Below are 23,921 nucleotides of genomic sequence, written 5' to 3' on the forward strand. Positions count from 1 at the left end.
ACATTTTGCCATAAACAGTAATACTGCGAACATACCATAATAACCAGTACCATCATATAGTACTTTTTTATAAAGGACAAATACACACAAAAACAAAACATACCATAATGTAGTACTTTTTTATATAGGACAAATACACACAACAACAAAAACACACACTGTACTGTATCGTCAACAAAAATGTGTGTCTTGCACTGATATATATATATATATATAAGTATATTTTGAAGGTCTGTATAGAATGATGATTAGAATGACTTTCTTGTCATGAATTTAAATTATTAATGTAATTTATTGGTGATATGTACTTGATGTATGTTTTTTGTTGTCGTTATGTGTCACTCCTATTTTTGATACTGAAGTTTATGCATTAAAGTTTTGTGAACTGACAAAGACGAAACTCTTGAATATATCGTAATAATCAAGGAACGTTGTGAACGTACTATGGACGCAGCAGCACAATGATATCGTAGAGCACCTGAAAATAAAATATCTCTAGTCTCTAGTGGCACGATATCCCATACCCTATCTCTAGTGGCACGATATCCCATACCCTATCTCTAGTCTCTAATGGCACGATATCCCATACCCTATCTCTAGTCTCTAGTAGCACGATATCCCATACCTTGCTTGGGATTATTTACAGGATTTTATATCGTAGAGCACCTGAAAATAAAATATCTCTAGTCTCTAGTGGCACGATATCCCATACCCTATCTCTAGTGGCACGATATCCTATACCCTATCTCTAGTCTCTAGTGGCACGATATCCCATACCCTATCTCTAGTGGCACGATATCCCATACCCTATCTCTAGTCTCTAATGGCACGATATCCCATACCCTATCTCTAGTCTCTAGTGGCACGATATCCCATACCTTGCTTGGGATTATTTACAGGATTTTACGTAAAAACGAGGGGCAGCTGTGGCCCACTGGTTAGCACTCCGGACCTGTAACCGGAGGGTTGCCGGTTCGAACCCCGAAGTGTCCTTGAGCAAGGCACCTAACCCCTTACTGCTCCCTGAGCACCGCTGTTGTTGCAGGCAGCTCACTGCGCCCGGGATTCTATGGTTTAAACTCCCCTGTTAGGTCCCTATGGTTTAAACTCCCCTGTTAGGTCCCTATGGTTTAAACTCCCCTGTTAGGTCCCTATGGTTTAAACTCCCCTGTTAGGTCCCTATGGTTTAAACTCCCCTGTTAGGTCCCTATGGTTTAAACTCCCCTGTTAGGTCCCTATGGTTTAAACTCCCCTGTTAGGTCCCTATGGTTTAAACTCCCCTGTTAGGTCCCTATGGTTTAAACTCCCCTGTTAGGTCCCTATGGTTTAAACTCCCCTGTTAGGTCCCTATGGTTTAAACTCCCCTGTTAGGTCCCTATGGTTTAAACTCCCCTGTTAGGTCCCTATGGTTTAAACTCCCCTGTTAGGTCCCTATGGTTTAAACTCCCCTGTTAGGTCCCTATGGTTTAAACTCCCCTGTTAGGTCCCTATGGTTTAAACTCCCCTGTTAGGTCCCTATGGTTTAAACTCCCCTGTTAGGTCCCTATGGTTTAAACTCCCCTGTTAGGTCCCTATGGTTTAAACTCCCCTGTTAGGTCCCTATGGTTTAAACTCCCCTGTTAGGTCCCTATGGTTTAAACTCCCCTGTTAGGTCCCTATGGTTTAAACTCCCCTGTTAGGTCCCTATGGTTTAAACTCCCCTGTTAGGTCCCTATGGTTTAAACTCCCCTGTTAGGTCCCTATGGTTTAAACTCCCCTGTTAGGTCCCTATGGTTTAAACTCCCCTGTTAGGTCCCTATGGTTTAAACTCCCCTGTTAGGTCCCTATGGTTTAAACTCCCCTGTTAGGTCCCTATGGTTTAAACTCCCCTGTTAGGTCCCTATGGTTTAAACTCCCCTGTTAGGTCCCTATGGTTTAAACTCCCCTGTTAGGTCCCTATGGTTTAAACTCCCCTGTTAGGTCCCTATGGTTTAAACTCCCCTGTTAGGTCCCTATGGTTTAAACTCCCCTGTTAGGTCCCTATGGTTTAAACTCCCCTGTTAGGTCCCTATGGTTTAAACTCCCCTGTTAGGTCCCTATGGTTTAAACTCCCCTGTTAGGTCCCTATGGTTTAAACTCCCCTGTTAGGTCCCTATGGTTTAAACTCCCCTGTTAGGTCCCTATGGTTTAAACTCCCCTGTTAGGTCCCTATGGTTTAAACTCCCCTGTTAGGTCCCTATGGTTTAAACTCCCCTGTTAGGTCCCTATGGTTTAAACTCCCCTGTTAGGTCCCTATGGTTTAAACTCCCCTGTTAGGTCCCTATGGTTTAAACTCCCCTGTTAGGTCCCTATGGTTTAAACTCCCCTGTTAGGTCCCTATGGTTTAAACTCCCCTGTTAGGTCCCTATGGTTTAAACTCCCCTGTTAGGTCCCTATGGTTTAAACTCCCCTGTTAGGTCCCTATGGTTTAAACTCCCCTGTTAGGTCCCTATGGTTTAAACTCCCCTGTTAGGTCCCTATGGTTTAAACTCCCCTGTTAGGTCCCTATGGTTTAAACTCCCCTGTTAGGTCCCTATGGTTTAAACTCCCCTGTTAGGTCCCTATGGTTTAAACTCCCCTGTTAGGTCCCTATGGTTTAAACTCCCCTGTTAGGTCCCTATGGTTTAAACTCCCCTGTTAGGTCCCTATGGTTTAAACTCCCCTGTTAGGTCCCTATGGTTTAAACTCCCCTGTTAGGTCCCTATGGTTTAAACTCCCCTGTTAGGTCCCTATGGTTTAAACTCCCCTGTTAGGTCCCTATGGTTTAAACTCCCCTGTTAGGTCCCTATGGTTTAAACTCCCCTGTTAGGTCCCTATGGTTTAAACTCCCCTGTTAGGTCCCTATGGTTTAAACTCCCCTGTTAGGTCCCTATGGTTTAAACTCCCCTGTTAGGTCCCTATGGTTTAAACTCCCCTGTTAGGTCCCTATGGTTTAAACTCCCCTGTTAGGTCCCTATGGTTTAAACTCCCCTGTTAGGTCCCTATGGTTTAAACTCCCCTGTTAGGTCCCTATGGTTTAAACTCCCCTGTTAGGTCCCTATGGTTTAAAGTAGGCCCCTATGGTTTAAACTCCCCTGTTAGGTCCCTATGGTTTAAACTCCCCTAAAGCTGCAGACATGAGTCCCTGTAATTCTGATGGAGTTATTGAGCGCGTTTCTAAATGGTCGGAGAGCCTTTGAGAGGGCCGAACTGTGGTCTAGTTGGACGACGACAGCTGGCGAAGCCAGCGAGTCAAGTTGGTTTGTGCATCATTTATTTATTTATGAGAGTGAAGTGTGTATTTATATTTGATGAGTCACTCCGGGCAGGTGCAGTGGGGTGTGGGAGAGAAAAAGACAACGTGGAGCGACAAGAGTCCACTGAGGCAGGAGTCCGGTCATGCAGCGTTCCTACAGATACTTAGACCTTACTGAGGCAGGAGTCCGGTCATGCAGCGTTCCTACAGATACTTAGACCTTACTGAGGCAGGAGTCCGGTCATGCAGCGTTCCTACAGATACTTAGACCTTACTGAGGCAGGAGTCCGGTCATGCAGCGTTCCTACAGCGTTCCTACAGATACTTAGACCTTACTGAGGCAGGAGGCCGGTCATGCAGCGTTCCTACAGATACTTAGACCTTACTGAGGCAGGAGGGTTCCTACAGATACTTAGACCTCACTGAGGCAGGAGTCCGGTCATGCAGCGTTCCTACAGATACTTAGACCTCACTGAGGCAGGAGTCCGGTCATGCAGCGTTCCTACAGATACTTAGACCTCACTGAGGCAGGAGTCCGGTCATGCAGCGTTCTGTAGAGAAAATGTCTAGCTAGCATCATGTCATTACATGCTTCTATTTCCAAAGGAATGAAAGCTGTTCATACCAACTTAATATCATGCTTATCATTGTTAATATTGTACAATACATGTGGTACAAACAATATTAGAGCTTGTGGACTAGCTATAGGCTATATTTCAATGGAGCTGGTAAAAAAAAGATTATGAGAACGTGGCCACAATGGGCTTAAAGTGACAGTGCACCATTTACAAATGAGTTAAACAGCATCAAATGTGTATTTCTTAAGAAATGAATACTTTAAAACACAATTACTGTGTCAGTATTATCATTTAAATAATATAAAAGTGTTTTACTTTTACCTTTGTGGTTACTCATTAATTTTGTGATTTATGTTGTATTTAATATGCCATTTAAGAAGCTTTAGTCTTTAGGAACTTTTTACTTGTGGTTAATCGAGATTAATTCATTTCAAAATATATATTTTGAATCGTTTGACAGCCCTATAATAATATTGGAGAAGGGGAATGGCTACACTTACAAATCCTGGGTGTGTTCACACTGTTTTTGCTTTTAGATAATAATAATAATAATAATAACCCAAAATGATTGTCTTGATACTGTCATGCATAAGACTTTTTTTCCTATCCTGGACTCGGTCTTGACTCGGACTCGAACCTTTTTGTACTCGGTCTTGTCTTGGACTCGAACCTCTTTGGACTCGGTCTTGACTTGGTCTCGACTAGTCCTGGTCTTGGACTTGTCTTGGACTCGACAAAGGTGGTCTTGACTACAGCCCTGCCTGTAACTAACTGATTAAGTGAGGGTATAACTGATCAAGTAAGGGTATACTGTAACTAACTGATTAAGTGAGGGTATAACCCTTATATATCCCTGTTCAGTCCCTCTCATCTCTGTGATGGCCCACATCCCCATTCAGTCCAGAACCAGCTGCACGCTATAACCCACTCCCCCACGCTGGAACCTGTTCAAGTGGGTTTACAAACAAACGCGCCAAATGTCACCTCAGACGCTCCAACAAACAGAAATCTTTTATTATCAAAGTCTACAGAATATGAATCATTCATTATCAACCACTACCAAAGTTCACCGAAACCGGTGTCACTATTGACGGTCCTTAGCATTAAGGCATACAGGTACACACCTGTCTTAACATCCATACTTTACATTAATGTCAGGAAGCATTTGGAATGCTTATGTAACATACATGTGCTGTATATGTTTAAATGACATATATGGTGGATGTGACAAACAATGACATGTAAGTGTGTGTGTGTGTGTGTGTGTGTGTGTGTGTGTGTGTGTGTGTGTGTGTGTGTGTGTGTGTGTGTGATTAAACCATACAAGCCCTTTGAAGCAATTTCAGTATCCATCAACTCCATCTACTGGCCAAAGTAGAGTACTACATCACAGAAATGAGGTCTGGTCAGAAGACCAAACTGACCACTTCTCCGTCACAAGCCTGCTCTTTCCAGTCTGAGCTACAAACCAACATCCCTCCACAGAGACACGGAACCTCTCTAGGTGCTACGGAAGGTTCCGATGCAGATTCCACTTAGTTCTTGGCCAGGCCGCTGAAGAACTCCTCTAGAACGCGCTCCACCTCGTCTTCCGTGTAGTCCCTGACGTAGAACAGGGAACCGTCTTCGGCCCCGCGGATCATGGCTGACAGCACTGCAGAATCAGGAGAGAACAGGAGAACACGGACAGGGCAGTCAGGAGGAGAACACACCTCTTCACCCATCTCTCACCTCATCCCCTCTTTCCCTCTCCTCCTCTCTCCCCCTCTCTCCCTCCCGCTAGCTAGTAGTTTGTAGGGCACTCACTTAATACAGCTATTTTTTCTGTGAGCTAGCTGGTAGTTTGTAGGACTCGGTTAAAATGTAACTCCAGCAAAAATTGACCCCAGGGTCTTTTTCTGCATTAAAACACATCAAATAAGTCGTGGAGACAGAATATTTTGTTGATCAACCACTACAGAGCTTGCTCCGGTATACACTATAGCCCCAAATCGCAAACAGTGGCATTGCTAAGGGCCATGAGCGAAACGCTTCCCATGTAGCATTTTTTAACCAGTAATATTGTTCAAAACAGCACCAAACCTCGTCAGTAGCTTGCTCAGGGTCCCTACACATAAAACGAAGCACCAACAACGTAGTTAGCGAACCCGGAGTTTATTACAGAAAACTGTTAAGATCACTTACCAACTGCCCCCCTACCAGCTCCTCCAACCGCAGCATGGCAAGGATGGTTGTACTGCCACGTTTGGTTAATCTATTATCCGTGCTGGGGTTGGAGGAGCTGGTAGAGGGACAGTTGGTAAGTGTTCTTAACTCATTGAATGCCAAGCTGTTTTCGGAAGCTTTGTCCTAGAGTGCCAGCAATCTAGACCATTGTTGATGATTTTTGTACAGCCACCGCATATTCTGTGTTATAGCTATGAACACATACAATATCTCAATTAAAAGGTGAGACTTTAAGGTCTCGGTGGGTGCAAACCGTGTATTTCTCCATGCCTCTGTTCCAGAGAAATCCCAAGCTAAACAGTGGCTAGTTTTCATCAAAATCCCTGTTTTTTTTCTAGAAATGGAGATATAACATCTTTCATGAAATATGAAGTGTTGCTTGTAAAGTTTCCGGGAAGTGACCTACGAGACTGGCACCTAGTGATAGACCCACGAAAATGGCCTGGTTTTGAGCTGACGTGCAGGCGTCACTGATTCGACCCAAAGTGGATGTAAAAAATTTTCATTTCCATTCATCACAGAGTTCCCAAAATCACATATAAGGTGTGTTAGAGTGTCTAGTTCCGTAATAAAAAAAAAGAAGCTAAAAACGTAATATTACGTTTTTGGCACTCAACGCATGGCACTCAATGAGTTAACAGTCTTCTGTAATGAACTCCGGGTTTGCTAACTACGTTGTTGGTGCTTCGTTTTATGTGTAGGGACCCTGAGCAAGCTACTGACTTCATACAGCTGTTTTTGTTTTGTATTTGTTTTCATGCTGTTTTGGTGGGCTATTGTTATGCTATTAGTTTGTGTCACATGACGTCACTGTAGCTTTGCGCCGCCATCTTTACGACCGATTCGCCCCGCTTAGCCGCCCAGTTGTCACAACAGCTGACCGTCTGACAGCTAACAGCTGATAACCCACCACAAACTGTTCCCATAAAGTCACAATCGCCTTGTTTCCCTTCTCTTCATGTTCTTTCAATGAGTATAAACCATGGAGTGAATAAAATAGGTATAAACACATCTGACATTAAAGAACATTATCCAGATTAATGACTAGCTGTGAGCTAAATGACACTAAAATGAGTGGTAGCTTGCTAGCTGTTAGCCACTTAGGTAACAACTCGCTACTACATGTACCTAGTCAGAGTAGCCTAAACTACCACCAAAATCATATATTTGAATTGTTTTTACATAATACTTACATTTCCCGTGATTAAATATAAATCCTTGGTGACCAGGTGCCGCACTTTCACATTTTTGACCCATCCAGTCACAGCATATTGATAGGCATCAGTAGGGGAGAGCCGGTGTTACATGGCAACTGGCTCCCATGTTAACTGGCTGCGTTGATGACGTTTCATGATTGATGACGAGTCTTTGACAGATGTGGCCGCTTATTTGTCACTTTCTGATATACTAGAGACGCACACAAATATGCATGACATGTTTAAAAGTCAAAATTATTTAGTACTACATGCATTGGACCATGAATATGCCACCCAAAAAACAAACACCTAAATTAACTCCGTGGGTATTGAACCCGCGAATAAATTGACCTGTTTTCTTGGTAATAAGCGTCTATCCACTTATACGAACCAGCTGGCGGTACTCACAGAAATTGACTTCAGTTGTATGATTAAAAGAAGTCAGCTAACGTTATTATAATTGTAACAAGTTAACATAGCTGTTCATGTTATCTGGCTACCATGTTATCATGCTACCGTTGCCCAAGCCATTTAGTAGGCCTTCAAAGTATCGTGGTTAAGTTTTACAAACGTTTCACTGAGGTTAGGCTGTGGCCGCCTCTACCTGAAGTGTCTGTAGAGCCACATGAACGTCAGCAAATAAATTAAATTAAAATGTGTTGCCTAATTGTGTATCCTTTTAAAAGTTGTCCAGCCTATTCTTTTAAGAATTCAGTTCATGAAACACAGGCATTGAAACGCACATTGCAATGGGCAGGAGAAGTCTATAACGTGTCCATATTTTACACAAACTTTGAGCACAGGGAGAGTCAAAACTCTTAGGCTTATAGGCTATTAACGTTAATGTTGCTGACATGTAAACATGGGTTTGATGTTTTTTTGATACTTTATTTCCCAATTAACAAGTTGGTGCTTCTCCTGTGGCGCAATAGGTTAATGCCTTTACATCGCTTTTTCACGCAGTCGACATGGGTTCAATCCTCCTCATCACACGTTTTTTTTTTTTTTGTTATTATTTATTTATTTTTAGACCAGCAACGCTTCCTAAATTTAGGCTACAGATACTAGGTGGCCACAGAGAGCCTGACCAGCAGTCAGTGAAATGTTTGAAAACTTAACCATGATACTTTGAAGACCTACTGGCTTGGGCAACTGCTGTAGCAAGACAACACCATCAGCCGTGTTAACTTGCTACAATCATCAGCTGACTTCTTCTAATTGTATAGACTAAGTCAAGTAAATTTCCCTATGATTTATTAGCTGGTTCTTGGCGCAAGTACGTAGATAAATGGTTATCATGTAGGAGGTTTCATTTAGGAAGCAGGTTCGATACCCATGTGGAGTTATTATTTGGGTATTTATGTTTTTGGTGGCATATTCATGGTCCAGTGCATGTAGCGTAGCCTACTACAGACAATTTTGACATTTAAACAAATTATATTTGTATTTGTTCGTCTCCAGTTTCCATCAGAAAGTGACAAATCTGCAAGCGGCCACATCTGTCAAAGAAACGTCATCACTCGTGAAACGTCATCAACGCAGCCAGTTAACATGGGTGCCAGTTACCATGTAACACCGGGATAGTTGAAACACTTTTTAATTAAACGTAATTTACAAACCGATTGTACCACACTGAAAGCTAATATTTGGTCACTAGTGACCTACATCTGTCCTCTGTCAAATACAAATGCATTTTCAGCTTTGAACAAAACCAGAATTATTAGGCTACAGCAAAAGTGGGACGTGTGTGTTTCATTCGTCCCTGCTGGTCGGGACAGTTGAAACAACATAATGGGACGAATGAAACATACAGTTTAAGCGATGTACTATACGTCCCACGTACGCTAACGTCCCATAATTTCAAAATTTTTACTACATATCATGAATGGTAGGCTACTCCCAATAGGTGTTATTTTAGATAGATTGTTGCAGGGCTATAGGCTACGTCTTCGTGCATGTCTGATAACAACTCATTGCCATCATCGTGAAGCGTGTATAAAGCGTTTTTTGAAATATCATGCCCTGTGGATGATTCTGCCATGTTTATAACTAGAACAGTAAGCTTTCCCATTTATATCATGTTTAGGCTATATTGTTGAAAATGTCGTTTCACTAGGTATTTAAACATCGTGGGTTAGGCCACGGCACATCCAAATAAGTAGGCTTAACGATCCACCGGCCGTCAGTCTCCATAGGATAACATGGGAAAACTCGACCCCCTGCCTGGTGGGCCCAAATGTATTTTCATCTTCCTAAAAGTGTTTTTCCATGTCTCACCTCCATAGATGATTGTTTAAACACAGATATTTGTACATTTAATTAAAATACATGAAGTTACAGCCTGGTCGGGACGACATATATCACTATAGCTTGTTTTGCTTTCCATGTAAACAAGCATGCGATATGAAAGTCTGGGATTGTGGAGAACACTAAATGGTCTACCGAATAAGCATTAAGTCGAACCTTTAAATGAAAAACACTCATTAATAATCAAAAAAATGTAACCTCTAATGAAGTTTACTTTTGCGCATCAAAACTCGTGTATAACTCCGTGATACAATGACATAGCAGGAAGATATTTGGCTGATAGAAGGTTAACATGCTCTATGTTTTGACCGAAGGACGTCTGTCTATCATCATTAGCCTATACACTCGGAGAAAACTGGAATGTTTCATTCGTCCCGTGTTTCAATCGTCCAGGCTCTCCTATACTCTTGAATGCCTTCAAGCTATCCCCACTGTACGGGGAGGGGTTATGAACAAGGTAGATATATCGTGGAAAGCCAATTGGGGCAAGCCTGGGGCAGATAATAAGGGGCAAAATAAATCTGGGGGTAACAAATAAGGATCGGAGCCTAAAATGAACATTTTCTCCACATATCTCTCTCTCTCACACATTCAAGTGTGCAGTGTGGGCGGCCATACTGGGCGAAATGGGTGGTGAATATGGCGGCGTTCTATTTGATAGTGACGTAGGTGGCACCTATGAATAGAAATAAACATCGCTTGATTAGTCGATAGATTGATTGATTGACTGATTGATTGATTGATGTTGCTGCGAGGGGGGGAGGTGATACCTCGGCCTGAGGACGGTCTGAAGAGGCAGAAGATCTTCTTCTGCATGTCCAGCGCTCGACCCAGCTCATAACCCACACCCAGAGACGGCTGGGTCACCTCCGCTACGATGACTGGGGAGAGCAGAGGAGGAGAGAAGGAAAGAGGGGTGGAGAGGAGGAGAGAAGGAAAGAGGGGTGGAGAGGAGAGAGGGAGGAAAAAGGGTGGAGAGGAGGAGAGAAGGAGAGAGGGGTGGAGAGGAGGAGAGAAGGAGAGAGGGGTGGAGAGGAGAGAAGGAAAGAGGGGTGGAGAGGAGAGAGGGAGGAAAAAGGGTGGAGAGGAGGAGAGAAGGAGAGAGGGGTGGAGAGGAGGAGAGAAGGAGAGAGGGGTGGAGAGGAGAGAAGGAAAGAGGGGTGGAGAGGAGGAGAGAAGGAGAGAGGGGTGGAGAGGAGAGAAGGAAAGAGGGGTGGAGAGGAGGAGAGAAGGAGAGAGGGGTGGAGAGGAGAGAAGGAGAGAGGGGTGGAGAGGAGGAGAGAAGGAGAGAGGGAAGAGTAAATGGATCACACATTAATGTAATCTCAGTAAAATGTCTCTGTAATTATGACAATTGGCTGCACTGTATGTGTGTATGTTGGGAGACAGGGTGGGGATAGGCCTAGTTTAGTGTTTTCAAGTGTGTGTGAGTGTGTGCAGATGTATGCATTTGAGTGTGGCAGAGCACATGGTTGTGTACACAGTGTATGGCTAATAAACCAGACATGCTGCTGTTGTTGTCTATTTGTTGTCATTCTTGCCTATCAGATTATGGCCAACCAGACATGCTGCTGTTGTTGTTGTTATTGTTGTCATTATTATATTATCAGATTATGGCCAACCTTCCATAGGTGTGTTATTCAAAACCTTTCTGATGTCAGTAAATCAGCAGAATTTCCAGAAGCTCTCTCACCATCGGTCATCGTTAGCCATTTCATGTCTCGGTCATGGATTGCCTTGTCTCCCTCAAGTGACGCATCTTCACCTGAAGGGAGATGTTTGGGAGAATGATTAAGCAAATGTAATCTCTGTAACCAAGTCTTGAAGCTCGGGTGGATGCTGCAATACTAGTAGCTGTGTAAAGTCCAATGAAATGATAAATAAATGATTTACCACAAGCTGGCCACATGTTTACCAAAATCAACAATGTGTTTACTGTAACTTGCAACAGCAACACCCTTACAAAACTGTACTACTTCAAGTGCCAAAACCGCAGTTTTCTGAATATCAAAACAGGAAAACGGGAAATGCAATATTTTGGACATGAAAATTGCATTGCACTACACTACACAGTAGGCCTACAACATTTTACTGCAGAAATGCAATATTTTGGACATTAAAATATGATCGCATGGTACTTCAACATATGCAGTTCCTTTTTTCAAGGACAAGACTGGCACTATCAACCATAATGTATTTTATATGAATAAAAAAAAAACTTTCCTATTCCTAAAATCGTTCAAGTTACCTTTTTCAGTGAGGTGACCGTGGCTCACATGCTCCGTTAGAACCGTACCATACTGCTGGCATTTTTTGACAATCTTTTGATATAAAGCCACGTCATCTCTGCCTCCTCGTATGCTGCCGCAGAAGTATATGTGCATGTTTAGAGTTCTAGATGCGAGTAAATAAGGCTGAAAAGAAGATTTACCAAAAGACCAACTACTGCACTCCGCCGCACTATGTGAGGTTCAAAATCAAGTCTACGCGAGCGAACACGCGCCAAAACGGTACCGTTTTCCTGAACGCCCCCTTCCCCGACGTCACGCCTAAAGTTTAATCCGGTGGCGCCCTCTTGTGGCGGTATAGAGAGTCAATTCTGATTAACATCCTCCACATATCCTTTCGATGAGGGGGAAAGATTGACTAAATACATACTGTTTAGTCTAGGAATGCATGGAAATTAAAGCGTTCATTTAAAGAAACTGGTAAATATTTAGTTAATTGGTAACTGCCATAGAGATTAACTAAATTAACACCAGATGGGACGGAGCCATGTAAGATGACAGCTGACAAACACATTCATGCTGACCAATTTCCTTTTCCGCTCTACACAGGAAGCAAACACTGACTGAGGAAGTGTCATTGCAGAAAACGTTTGACAGATAATACAGAAAACAAACGCAAGAGGTGAGGATTTTACATGTAATATTTGAAATGCTTGGCATATTATCTTGTACATAAACCTGCACGTTCCCGTTGTACAGCCATGTCGCTCCTTGATGGAGCTCTGTTTACTGATTGTGTCAAGATAGCTTAGTTACTAGCTCAGTGACTTATCGCTAGCCAACATGTCGAGTAGCCGTCCACACCGGTTGGTCAGTCGTTGAACTGTAATGAATAATGAAAGTGTCCAACTCTTTACTCTGCAAGTGCCGCGCTGACTCACTGTTCTCGTGTCGCCGTTGTTGTGGCTGTCGACTCTCCCTGCTTTGTGTTTAGAGCTGTCGGCTGAGACCCCAGAGCCCGTGGATGGAAGTCATGGGTCCTGAAAGAATTCTTCCGAACTCCGAGGAGGAATTGGGACACGACCGTCCCTCCGACGGAGGAGCCGTGCCCGAGGAGTGGAGCGGAGAGGACATGGAGGAAGATGAAGCAGGTGCCCCTGACGAAGAGGATGAAGACAACGGAGGCTACTATTACCAGCCCCTCAACCAAGACCCGGATGGAATGGTGTCGGTGCCCACCGAACAACCCGAGGACGCGGGCTCACACGCCGACCAGATTCAAGATGTCCAGGAACGAATACAGGTGAGGAAATTGACTGGACATAGCAACTGAAATGTGGATTCGGAGTCGTTACTCGTGTCTCTTCGGCTTGCTTGACCTTACCTTAGAAGCTGGCTGTTGATCTGGCCTTTTAGTTGATGTGTGTGTACCACTTGTCACGTCTTTTTCGTGGTAGGCTAGGGGTGTAATGGTACACAGAAGTCACGGTTCGGTTCATACCTCGGTTCGGTATGAGTTCGGTACAATGGAGGGAAAAGCAAAACAAAAATGCAGAAAGCATTAATTAATTGTGCATGTCTCAGGCTACACCACCTAGTGTCATACAGTCTCTTCCCTGAGCTATCCAGTCCCTCCAGGAATTCGCGATGTTGCGATTGCAACAATTAAAGCAAATTCAGCAAATCCTCGTGAATTCTGGGCGACCTCGCAATTTTGTCCAAACACTGCAACTTTTTCGCAAATTTGACCAATCATCATGGTTTCCCTGTGAAATTTCACCTACCACAACAGCCCCTCGCGCAGAATATTGACTCAGATGCCACACTCACTTCTGCAGACACCAGAGACTGCCCTATAACTTGTTCACTCCTCTGCAGTTTTGATGACAATAAATAGAAGGCTAACGTTAATGATCTGCTTTGTTTGCATCTGTCATCTCAACCTAGTTAACCTAGTTTGCTAACCTGCCTAAGCTATGAAAGTAAGTTAATTAAGGCCTACTTGGTTTACTGACATTTGAGTAGGCTACAATATGCAACCCATTGGCAAACGTTTACACCTAGAGATGTCCTTTTAGCTCGTGTCATGTTTGCTAGCTTGTGGGCTCAGTTTGTGTAGTGCAGTGCTACCAAAATCATAGAAATGAATAACATTGTAAGACATTTACCTCTTCTATGATCCAAGAATGATTTCATACGAGTTATTTTTTAACATTTATTTTAACTAATGACATAGAAAACATCCCGAATTCTATCCACATATCGTAATGCACTATGCAAAAAGTTATTTCCAGTCGTAGCCGAACACAGTGAGATGCAAGCGTTCCAATCCACTTAGATATGTTACGCTACTCTCACGTCCTTAAAGTGGCAGGCAGTCAATTAGACTTACACACCACCAATGTAAAAACATTAAAGAAAAGTGTAGTCTAATAGTTTAAATCAATATGAAATTACTAGATACTTAGTTGGCTATTAGTAATTATGCAAGTCACAGAATATGAATTATTAAAAAGATATGAAGTTAATATGAATTACAACATATATGAATGTATTTAAACATATGACATTATGCCATCTCTTTAGGGGGCTGTCTTTTTTGGACAGTTCTACGAAAGGTTATACTGCTTTGTGAATTACCCCAGTCAAAGTATTTACACAAATAAAGTAGGCCTACTTTGATTTTCTGTAACCCTTACTATTTACCTTTACTTATCCTTTTTAATAAGCATCAAGATGATTCGTGTAATTTTGGTCTTACTAACCTTAATTACCCACAATTAAAAAAATATTTTTGCAATTTTCACTTCCACAATTTTTTAGAAAAGTTGTCGCGAAATCAGGCATTTTAGAACGCAACAATCTCAAAAAATCCTCACAAAATCCTGGAGGGACTGGCTATCTGCAACAGCCTAATGTCCAAAGATGTAGGCTAAACAGTACAATAAGTACCCAGATTCGTGTAACGTGTAAACAAAATAAGACAATCAGCTATAAAACTGAAAATAGCCCTACAGCATCTCTTATTTCTGAAAGTGCAAATTAGATAGAATAAAATAATAATTTTTAAAAATCCACTTAAGCAAGACCTTCAACATCTGTCTTTAGTTGTATATGGAAGGTAGTGCTGAGCGGTATACCGGTTCACACCGTATACCGGTGTATATTTTCGTTATGATATGATTTATTTTTTTTATATATACCGCCATACCGGTGTATTTGATTACACAACGTTTGGAACGCTGCGCCGCGCGACAGTGTTTCAGACGGGACTTTTTTCACACGCACGCACCCCCACTGCGAGGCATAGTGAGGGTAAACACAAAACACCATAAGTTTTCCCCATGAAGTATGACCCTTAAGGCTTATTTTCTCCTTAAGGGGTTTATTTAAGGGTGTTGCACAGAATACCTTAAATTGTTTCTTCAGTTAAGGAAAAACGTTAAGGGATACTCCATTGAAAAGGATTATCGTCACGAAAATTCTATTGAGATTGTTCAACAGCTGTAACTAGCTGGCCAGTAGGTGATGTCGTTAGTTAGCAACCCACCGAACACAGTGACGTTTAATTTTCATCTCACCTTAAGAATATTCACTGAAATTATCCAGGTAGCAAGAACTCCCGGTTCTTCTGGTCCAATCAGAGCAGGGCTGTGTGAGATCTGACGGTCAATCACAGTCTGGTGCGCACTGACGAGCACAAACTCAATGAGAGGGTGCTCGGTGGTAGTGGGGGAGGGGCATGAGAGTTGTAAACATTCCAAATTTTGGCTAAATCCCCTCAATCTGTCAGACTTGCCAACTGCAGCTTTAATGTGGCAGAGCTTCCTCGCCGGTTCCCTGTTGCAAATGGTCACTCTGGGATCGTGTTGTTTTTGTTAACGGATGTCATTTTATTTGACTTGGAGGGCTGAAGTGAAGCCAGCTGTACTGCGCTGACGTTGTCCGTGTTTCAGGCGATGGGTCTGCACCTGCCCCAACCCCCCGCTCCCGACAGCGATGATGAAGACGACCCGGAGGGCGCGGCTGCCAACAGCAGTCGAGCCTCCATCCCCATGGACGCTGGTGAGATGCCCGGAGTTTTTGTAGCAGTTTGAAATGGGCTCATGGAGTGTACCAGAGGCGATTGCTCTAAGACTACAGGGGAAGCTCAGCCTCCTCTAAAATATCACGGGAAATCGCATCAAATAACACTATTACATTAGCTTTTAGCCTACTATTCCAACTAGAACATGCTGAAAACATGTTCATCTTCATGGCTAGTTTGTTCAGCAATAATGATTTCATGAATAATGATTTAATAATGATTTCGCACCCGTAATACATTGCTGTGACGACACGATCCATCAAAAACCCATGCAAAAAACCCATAGACGCTCGGCTTCACTGGACTTTCAATGGCACTACAGAGTGGGCTGATCTCAGTGCAGAAAAGCTACACGTTTATTGGACAAGTCAGCACTAAGCGCCACAAAATCGTCATTTCCACGGAAGCCCGGCGTCTCTGGGAGTGAACGGGACAGTGGGAGGGCCCGGACGCCGAGCTTCTGTATGATGATTGGAGGAACTGTCATAGAGGCTGGACTCTTTTTGATTGACCGCATATGTCGCGATCTGACAGGAAGTGGTTCAAGTTCAAGGGATGCGTTAACGTTAGTGTTGGCAGGTGAAGTCGAGAGGCAAGGCAAGTTGCAGCTAAAATTCTCATAATTTGGGAGCAATACACTCGGTTTCTATTTGTCTTTGTAAATAGCATAATGTAAATAAAACCGTAATGTGGAGTTAAAGAGTTTGTGACTTGCCTTTGTTTCAGTTGTGTATTTAGGTAAGTTAGGTAGCGCCAGAGCCCGTCTACGGAGAGCCTTGGCACTTTCTATTAAGCCTCATTGTATCGACATTGGTTGCAGTTCCATTAGAATTCCACTGGGGGTGATCGCGGGCGAGTGCAGGTTGAATGGGGGTCTATGGAGCTAGCTAGACGGCTAAATGTATCTTTCACCTGCTTGTCGTGGAAGAATCGTAGATTTTATTGTAGTTTATGCAAGTTCAATATAGATTTTAGATCTAAAGTTGAATGAACGAGTACTTATGTCCTTTTCATTTCTTACAAGTTGGGTCGTTGTTGCCCATATCACGCTAGCATTGTGCTAATGAATGAAGTCATTGACATATTTGAAAGGCTTTTTAGAAGACTTACGTGACTTCAAAAAATATAACAATCAACAGTGTCTATTTTCTTTGCCTCTCCTAGCGAATGCAACATTCAAATTACTACTCAAAAAATTATATCAGAGAAAAGTGGATATTGAGGGGTAAAGCTCCATAGACCTCCATGCATTCTGCACTCGCCTGCGAGCGCCCTAAAGTGGAATCTCAGGAGGAACTGCAACGAGTCCAGAAACCGGAAGTAACGAGACAGTGCCAATTCTCTTCCTATTAGACATTCTCTGGTAGCGCGCTATAACGGTGTAGGCTACATTATGCCATGTCTGCCATGCCAACTCTATAGCCTACTGTTTGGACTATTCTGGGTTTTTGGTGTCATTTTTGCCCTCAAAGAGCAATATAGCACCTTAATTATATTAATTTAATAATTGACCATTTTTATCAGAGCTTGCCCTGTTCCAAAGAGCAGCAATCCCCCAATAATTATATTGGTCATTATGTTATGAGGCCCAATGCTATGAAAGAATACAAGATCACCCCTCACCCCAATACTAATGTTTGTCATTATATTTTGATGTAGCACTCTTCAGTGAAGCTCTTCTAGTATGTCACAGAAGGATGACATGAAAATAAAATCCTATACATGAAAAAAATACTACCGATTGAGACAGAGTCGCGCACTGAGGCAGCCTCTGCAGTTTTCTAACTGCATTCGATTTTGATTGCAAATCGACTAATTGTGCAGCCCTACTGGTCCTAATCCAGTGTGTGCTCACTAGTCAGGTGACCCCCAATCCAGTGTCTACACTAAACTGTGACCCCTAATCCAGTGTGTGCTCACTAGTCAGGTGACCCCTAATCCAGTGTGTGCTCACTAAACTGTGACCCCTAATCCAGTGTGTGCTCACTAGTCAGGTGACCCCTAATCCAGTGTGTGCTCACTAAACTGTGACCCCTAATCCAGTGTGTGCTCACTCTCCGCAGACCACGTGGAGCTGGTGAAGAGGACCATGGCTGCCGTGAACCTGCCCTCGCTGGGCATCCCTCCCTGGGCACAGGACATCTCCGACGACCAGTGGAAGGACATGGTCCAGCAGACGCTGCAGACCCGGCAGAGCGCTGCCGAGCTCCCACTGGAGCGCAAGTGAGAAGTGGACGTCACGGCTGGACACACACACACACACACCTCCGCTACACACACTTCATCTCGCTATTCCCTCTGCGTAAAAGACAATTGTCCAGGAGTTACTGAGATTATGAGAGATGTTGAGAAGGAATTTAACTTTCTTGATAAAATGTTGATCAGAACAGAAAGGTGAAAATAAATCTTAGAATTGTGTCTTCAAATGGAGGATCCATTCAGCTAATTGTGAGACTAGAACATAATTGAGAGACCAGACTGTTGAGTGGAAAAAAACACGATTGCGGCTTACCGTCCATGCAAAGACCTCGTTATATATGAGACGAAGTTGAAGAGCTTCTGCTGAAATCATAATGTCCACGAGGACATGAGAACATCCCATAATATCCATGAGGAAATGAGCGCCCCCCTCCCCCCCATCTCAACATTCATAATAAGTATTTCATAACATTCAGCTCATGACCTCATTTCAAACCTCCTCCTGGCCCGCGCTGTGAGGCTGCACACACACGGAGAAGCAGAGTGCGTGTGTGCATGTGTTTGTGCGTGTGTGTGTGTGCGCTACATGGGCAGGTGTCCACGGAGCAGGGAGAGGCAGGAGCCCTCACTAAAACCCACTAAAAATGTCTAAAGCAGGTTAATATGATGGTGCTGTTGGCATGAGACTAGCCCTGTGTGTGTGTGTGTGTGTGTGTGCGCTACATGGGCAGGTGTCCACGGAGCAGGAAGAGGCAGAGTGTGTGTTTGTGTGAGTGTGTGTGTGCGTGCGCTACATGGGCAGGTGTCCACGGAGCAGGGAGTGTGTGTGTGTGTGTGCAACATGGGCAGGTGTCCACGGAGCAGGGAGAGTGTGTGTGTGTGTGTGTGTGTGTGTGCTACATGGGCAGGTGTGTGTGCTACATGGGCAGGTGTCCAGTGCTACACAGCTGGAGTAGAACACTTTCCTTTTACTTTTTAAAACAAGTTCCGTCTAAATACCTGCAGTACCTGCCTGACCAAAGTCTTAATTCAAAGTGATCTGTGTTGCACAAGGGCATCACTAAACTTAGTTGATGTTAACAAGTACGTCAAGTGGAGTGTTTGCTGACGTGATCATGTAAGTGTTTGTGTGCATTTTAATTCTCAAATGTAAGTGTAAGTGTGGGAGTGCAGTCCTGTGTGTGTGTGTGTGTGTGCTGGTCAGTCCTCTGTGTGCTATTGAAAGTGTGTCTGTGTCTCCCATACTGGCCCATGCCACATGCAGATCAAAAACACTTCATTGCCTGTAAAGTCTTTTGTTTTTGACTTTATTTTTGTTCTGTACATACATGAACATCTGTACAAAATATGACTTTCATACTATGTAATGCTCTACCTAATAAAAGTACAACATATGTACATATAACCTGGAAAGCAGCTTATGGTGTCACACGGGGACCGAGCCCACGGGGGTGGGCAGGGGGGTGGACAGGGGGTGGGCAGGGGGGTGGCAGGGGGCAGACGTTCATCTGTGTGTGCGCGCGTGTCAGAGAGAGAGCAGCTGACATTGGTTGACTCCATAATCAGCTGACAGTCATGGCATTTGACCACAACTCTGAATGTGACGTCCAAACTGCTAAACCACAGAAGGAACTGACCCCAATTTATAACATGGCTGCTTGTGATGTCATCAGTGTGCGCCTGACTGACACCTGTGTGGCCCCGATTCGAGGAAGCCTTTGGAAGGTTCTGGAATGTTAAAGCGGAATGTCAGAGGCAGGGCAAATAGAAAATAGGAGTGTGGTAGAAACAGGAAGCTACAGGAATGAGGATGGCATGGAAACCATAGCTGCTATGACGACACTGTGTTTGTCCAGAATGCTCCTCTCAACCAGACAGATAGAGCAAGAGAGCACATGGTCCACAGCGCCCCCCGGAGGAGAGTCAGAGTAGTGCATCGCCTCAGCCATGCAAGGACCTGCTCCAAGAAGCATTCTACATGGACACTTCAAAACCAGTCCATTTTCTAAAGTTATATCCCTGTTAGCTAAACAATGAAGGTTCTCCCAGATCCTTTTGTTAAAAGGTACCTAGTCTTGTGGATGGATTCAACTGCTACACTGCTAACCGTAGTTCTGAAACATGGTGCTTTTGATTGACAGATATTTCACCTGCGTTGTGCTGTGCTGACGACTAGGCTGTAACCATGGCAACACAATGAAACCATGGGAAGGAAAGAAATCTGTGCTCTCACTCGGACACCCATTCAAACACACACACACACACACACACACACACACCCATTCAAACACACACACACCCATTCACACACACACCCATTCAAACACACACACACACACACACACACACACACCCATTCAAACACACACACACACACACCCATTTAAACACACACACACACACACACACCATTCAAACACACACACACCCATTTAAACACACACACACACACACACACACACACACACACCCCCACACACCCATTCAAACACACACACACACACACACCCCATTCAAACACACACACACCCACACACACACCCATTCAAACACACACACACACACACCCCACACCCATTCAAACACACACACACACACACACCCCCACACACACACCCACACACACACCCACCCCTTCAAACACACACACACACCCACACACACACCCATTCAAACACACACTTGAAAAACAACAGACACACACACACACACCACCATGAAGGGAGGCAGTCTTGCCACGTGCACGCCATGCTGAAACTGGGCGCCATTTTTGCTGAGAGGAGGAGAGTGACTGATGGCACAGGAAGTCCTTATAAGGAGCCTGTTCAGGTCAGCATCCCCGAAGCACACGCACACACACAGCATGTCCCACAGAGCAGCTAGCTCCTCCCCAGGACTGCGGACACCGCCGCCGCACAACAGGACACGACGTGTGCACACACACGCACGCGCACACACACATGCACGCGCACACACACACACGCACAGGATGTCCCACAGAGGAGCTTACTCCTCCCCAGGACTGCGGACACCCTTGCGCTCAACCAAGCTTTTGTATTTCATGACGCTACAGCTAAGAGAAGATCCTCCATGTTGTCAAGTCGTCGCCGCACAACAGGACGCGAGCTACACACACACACACACACACACACACACACACACACGTGTGGACTACACTGGAAAGATAATTGTTTTAGATCTGCACGGCAGCTACGGCTCAGAGACTAGCAACAGCAACAGGAGTGAGGACTATGTGACACGCACGCACACACAAACACACGCACGCACGCTCGCTGTAATGTGAAGCATAGAAGGAATGTATCATAACTGGGTTTGCAGACATAGTGCTTCAGACCACACACCAGTGTGACAGGGAAGGCCAGGGAGCTAGCACACACACACACACGCCAGTGTGACAGGGAGGGCCAGGGAGCCAGCACACATTGCACTCTATGGCACGACAGCTGTGGGTTAGCGACAGGCCAGTGTGAGAGGGAGAGAGGGAGCTCTACAGGCCCTGCTGGTAGCCCACTCTAGGAGTGAAGGGCGGCCCTGCCCAGCTCTGGCCCTGGGTCCAGTGGGTACAATGGCGCCACCTGGTGGCCGGCCGGCCGGCAGGACAGAGCAGGAGCAGCTCACTGCAGGACATTCAGGAGACTCGAGTCTCCACGCTTTTAAACAAACATGCCAGCACGCAGGCCGTCCCAGCAAAGACTGTGTGTGTGTGTGTGTGTGTGTGTGCGTGTACGAGGTTTATGACACAGCGTGTGGGTGTGGGGGGTCAGCTGTGCTTACAGACAAACAGAGCAGGAGTGCAAAAAACTGCAAACAAACAAATACACAGGAGATTAACAGAAAACAAACAAACAAACAAAGAATCAAAGCCCACACATGCCTGCAGGCAACAGACACACTCTACTGCTCACTGTACTCCACACACAACTGGGCCTGTGTGTGTGTGTTTGGAGCGGTGGTCTGTCAGCGGCGGTCAGTGGTCCTCTGTGTTTGAGTGTGTGTGTGTGTGTGGGGGGGACAGAGAGAGAGAGACAAATGAAAAGAGAAATAGCAGATGACTGATGGCAGGATGAACCAATCAGAGGGAGGAGGAGGGGTGGGGGAGCAGCCGAGTCTGGGCCGGATCTCAGACAGACTGACCCGGGCCAATCAGAGCCGCATCAGGAGGGGCGGGGCGGTCAGAGAGGCTCCTGATTGGCTGGAAGGGCGGTCAGAGGGCCTCCTGATTGGCTGTCAGGTACTCCTCCGCCCGCTTGTGAGCCTCCAGGGCTTTGATGGTGTAGACGTCTTGAGGGAGCTCCGACTTGCGCCGCATCAACACCTTCTCCTTCTTAAGCTCCTTCATGCCCTGATGGAGCGAGACACAGGTGTAAGTGTGTGTGTGTGTTGGGGGATGGGGTGGGGTATTAAGTATCTGTGTGTGTGCGTGTTTGTGGGAGGGTGGGGTAGTAAGTGTGCCTGTGCGTGTTTGGTGGTGCAGTGGGGTAGTGTGTGTTGGGGGTTGGTGTGGGGTATGTATGTATGTGTGTATGCATCTGTATGTGTGCGTCTGTATGTGTGTGTGTGTGTGTCGTGTGTTGGAGGTTGGTTTGGGGTAGTTAGTATGTATGTATGTATGTATGTATGTATGTATGTATGTATGTATGTGTGTATGTGTGTGTGTGTGTGTGTGTGTGTGTGTCTGTATGTGTGCGTGTGTGTGTGTGTGTGTGTGTGTGTGTGTGTATTGTACCGGCGTAGCTTCCGTCTCCACAGTCTTTTTCAGCAGCTGAATGTCCTCTGCTGTCGGGGTCTCAGTTTCCATGGAGTACAGCGGCACCCCGGCATCATTATACATCATAAACTGGACACACACACACACACACACACACACAGTTTAATGACACCAGTACAATTCCTTTAAGAGTAGCTGTGAAACAGTTTACATCACATACTGCACACACACACGCGCACACACACTATGAACTCACCTCATCTGGATGGCCAGGCCGCAGTTCAGGAACTAACTGCATCTACAGGAACAAAAGGCACATCAGCTCACTGAGTGGGTCTCTGGGGGTCTGTCTGTCTCTGCCTTTCCTCACTGTCTCTCTCTCTCACACACACACACACACACACACTTCCCCATTATTAACGAGTCTTTCTTGTCTGCGGCCTCCAAGCTGTAAGACGTGTTATCAGAAATTATTTGGGTTTGTCTGGAACACAAAGCCTGGGATCCAATTAATTAACGTACCAAAACACACAAGCCTCCCTCCGAGTGTGTGTGGGAGTGTGTGTGTGTGGGAGTGTGTGTGTGTGTGTAAAAACTAAATTATTTAAAGTTGTCATGCATCTAGACCCACATGTGTGATTTAGCAGATGATGACTGTTTTAAACAGTTAAATCCATATGCCTATGTGAGAACGCACGTGTGTGTGTGTGTGTGTGTGTGTGTGTGTGTGTGTGTGTGTGTGTGTGTGTGTGTGTGTGTGTGTGTATGTATGTATACGTACGTTTGGATTCTGTTTTGCCAACTCCTCAATCTTGTGCCAGACCTCCTCTCGTTCCTTTAGCTTGTACTTCTCTCTGCAGATGAAGACACACACACACACACACACACACACACACACACACACACACGTTTAGCCCTCGCACAGACGGCTTTTCAGTCCTTATGAACATCCCACTACAGGTTCCCACTACAAGTCAAACATACACCTCCGTCTGTGTTTGCCTGCATTTTGTCTGTGCCTGTGTCTCTTTGTGTGTCCCTTTGTCAGTGTGTGTGTATGTGTGTGTGTGTGTGTGCGTGCGTGCGTGCATGCATGTGTAGTGTGTGTGCGTGTGTAG

General features: G+C 44.8%; 3 protein-coding genes across 3 annotated transcripts in view; 1 reads left to right on the plus strand and 2 right to left on the minus strand.

The window, feature by feature from the left end:
- Positions 1–4,824: 4,824 nt before the first annotated feature.
- dnph1 (2'-deoxynucleoside 5'-phosphate N-hydrolase 1) lies at positions 4,825–12,298 on the minus strand. The gene is made up of 4 exons (XM_048269153.1): positions 11,809–12,298; positions 11,254–11,325; positions 10,331–10,441; positions 4,825–5,485 (listed from the first exon to the last, which is right to left on the minus strand). The coding sequence occupies exons 1-4, from the start codon at positions 11,942–11,944 to the stop codon at positions 5,367–5,369; spliced, it is 438 nt and encodes a 145-aa protein (XP_048125110.1). The 5' UTR covers positions 11,945–12,298; the 3' UTR covers positions 4,825–5,366.
- Positions 12,299–12,360: 62 nt separating this feature from the next.
- Positions 12,361–19,487, plus strand: mea1 (male-enhanced antigen 1). The gene is made up of 4 exons (XM_048269151.1): positions 12,361–12,470; positions 12,783–13,091; positions 15,745–15,853; positions 17,939–19,487. The coding sequence occupies exons 2-4, from the start codon at positions 12,813–12,815 to the stop codon at positions 18,100–18,102; spliced, it is 552 nt and encodes a 183-aa protein (XP_048125108.1). The 5' UTR covers positions 12,361–12,470; positions 12,783–12,812; the 3' UTR covers positions 18,103–19,487.
- Positions 19,488–21,849: 2,362 nt separating this feature from the next.
- ppp2r5d (protein phosphatase 2, regulatory subunit B', delta) overlaps positions 21,850–23,921 on the minus strand; it is a 51,980-nt gene continuing 49,908 nt past the window's right edge. The window contains exons 14-17 of the mRNA XM_048269154.1: positions 23,585–23,657; positions 23,060–23,101; positions 22,822–22,932; positions 21,850–22,437 (exon numbers count right to left, since the gene is read on the minus strand). Coding sequence (XP_048125111.1) covers positions 22,300–22,437; positions 22,822–22,932; positions 23,060–23,101; positions 23,585–23,657 — 364 coding nt within the window. The 3' untranslated portion in view covers positions 21,850–22,299. The remainder of the gene's footprint in view (positions 22,438–22,821; positions 22,933–23,059; positions 23,102–23,584; positions 23,658–23,921) is intronic.

This window comes from Alosa alosa, chromosome 18 (genome assembly GCF_017589495.1).
Source record: "Alosa alosa isolate M-15738 ecotype Scorff River chromosome 18, AALO_Geno_1.1, whole genome shotgun sequence".
Classification (NCBI taxonomy): Eukaryota; Metazoa; Chordata; class Actinopteri; order Clupeiformes; family Clupeidae; genus Alosa; species Alosa alosa.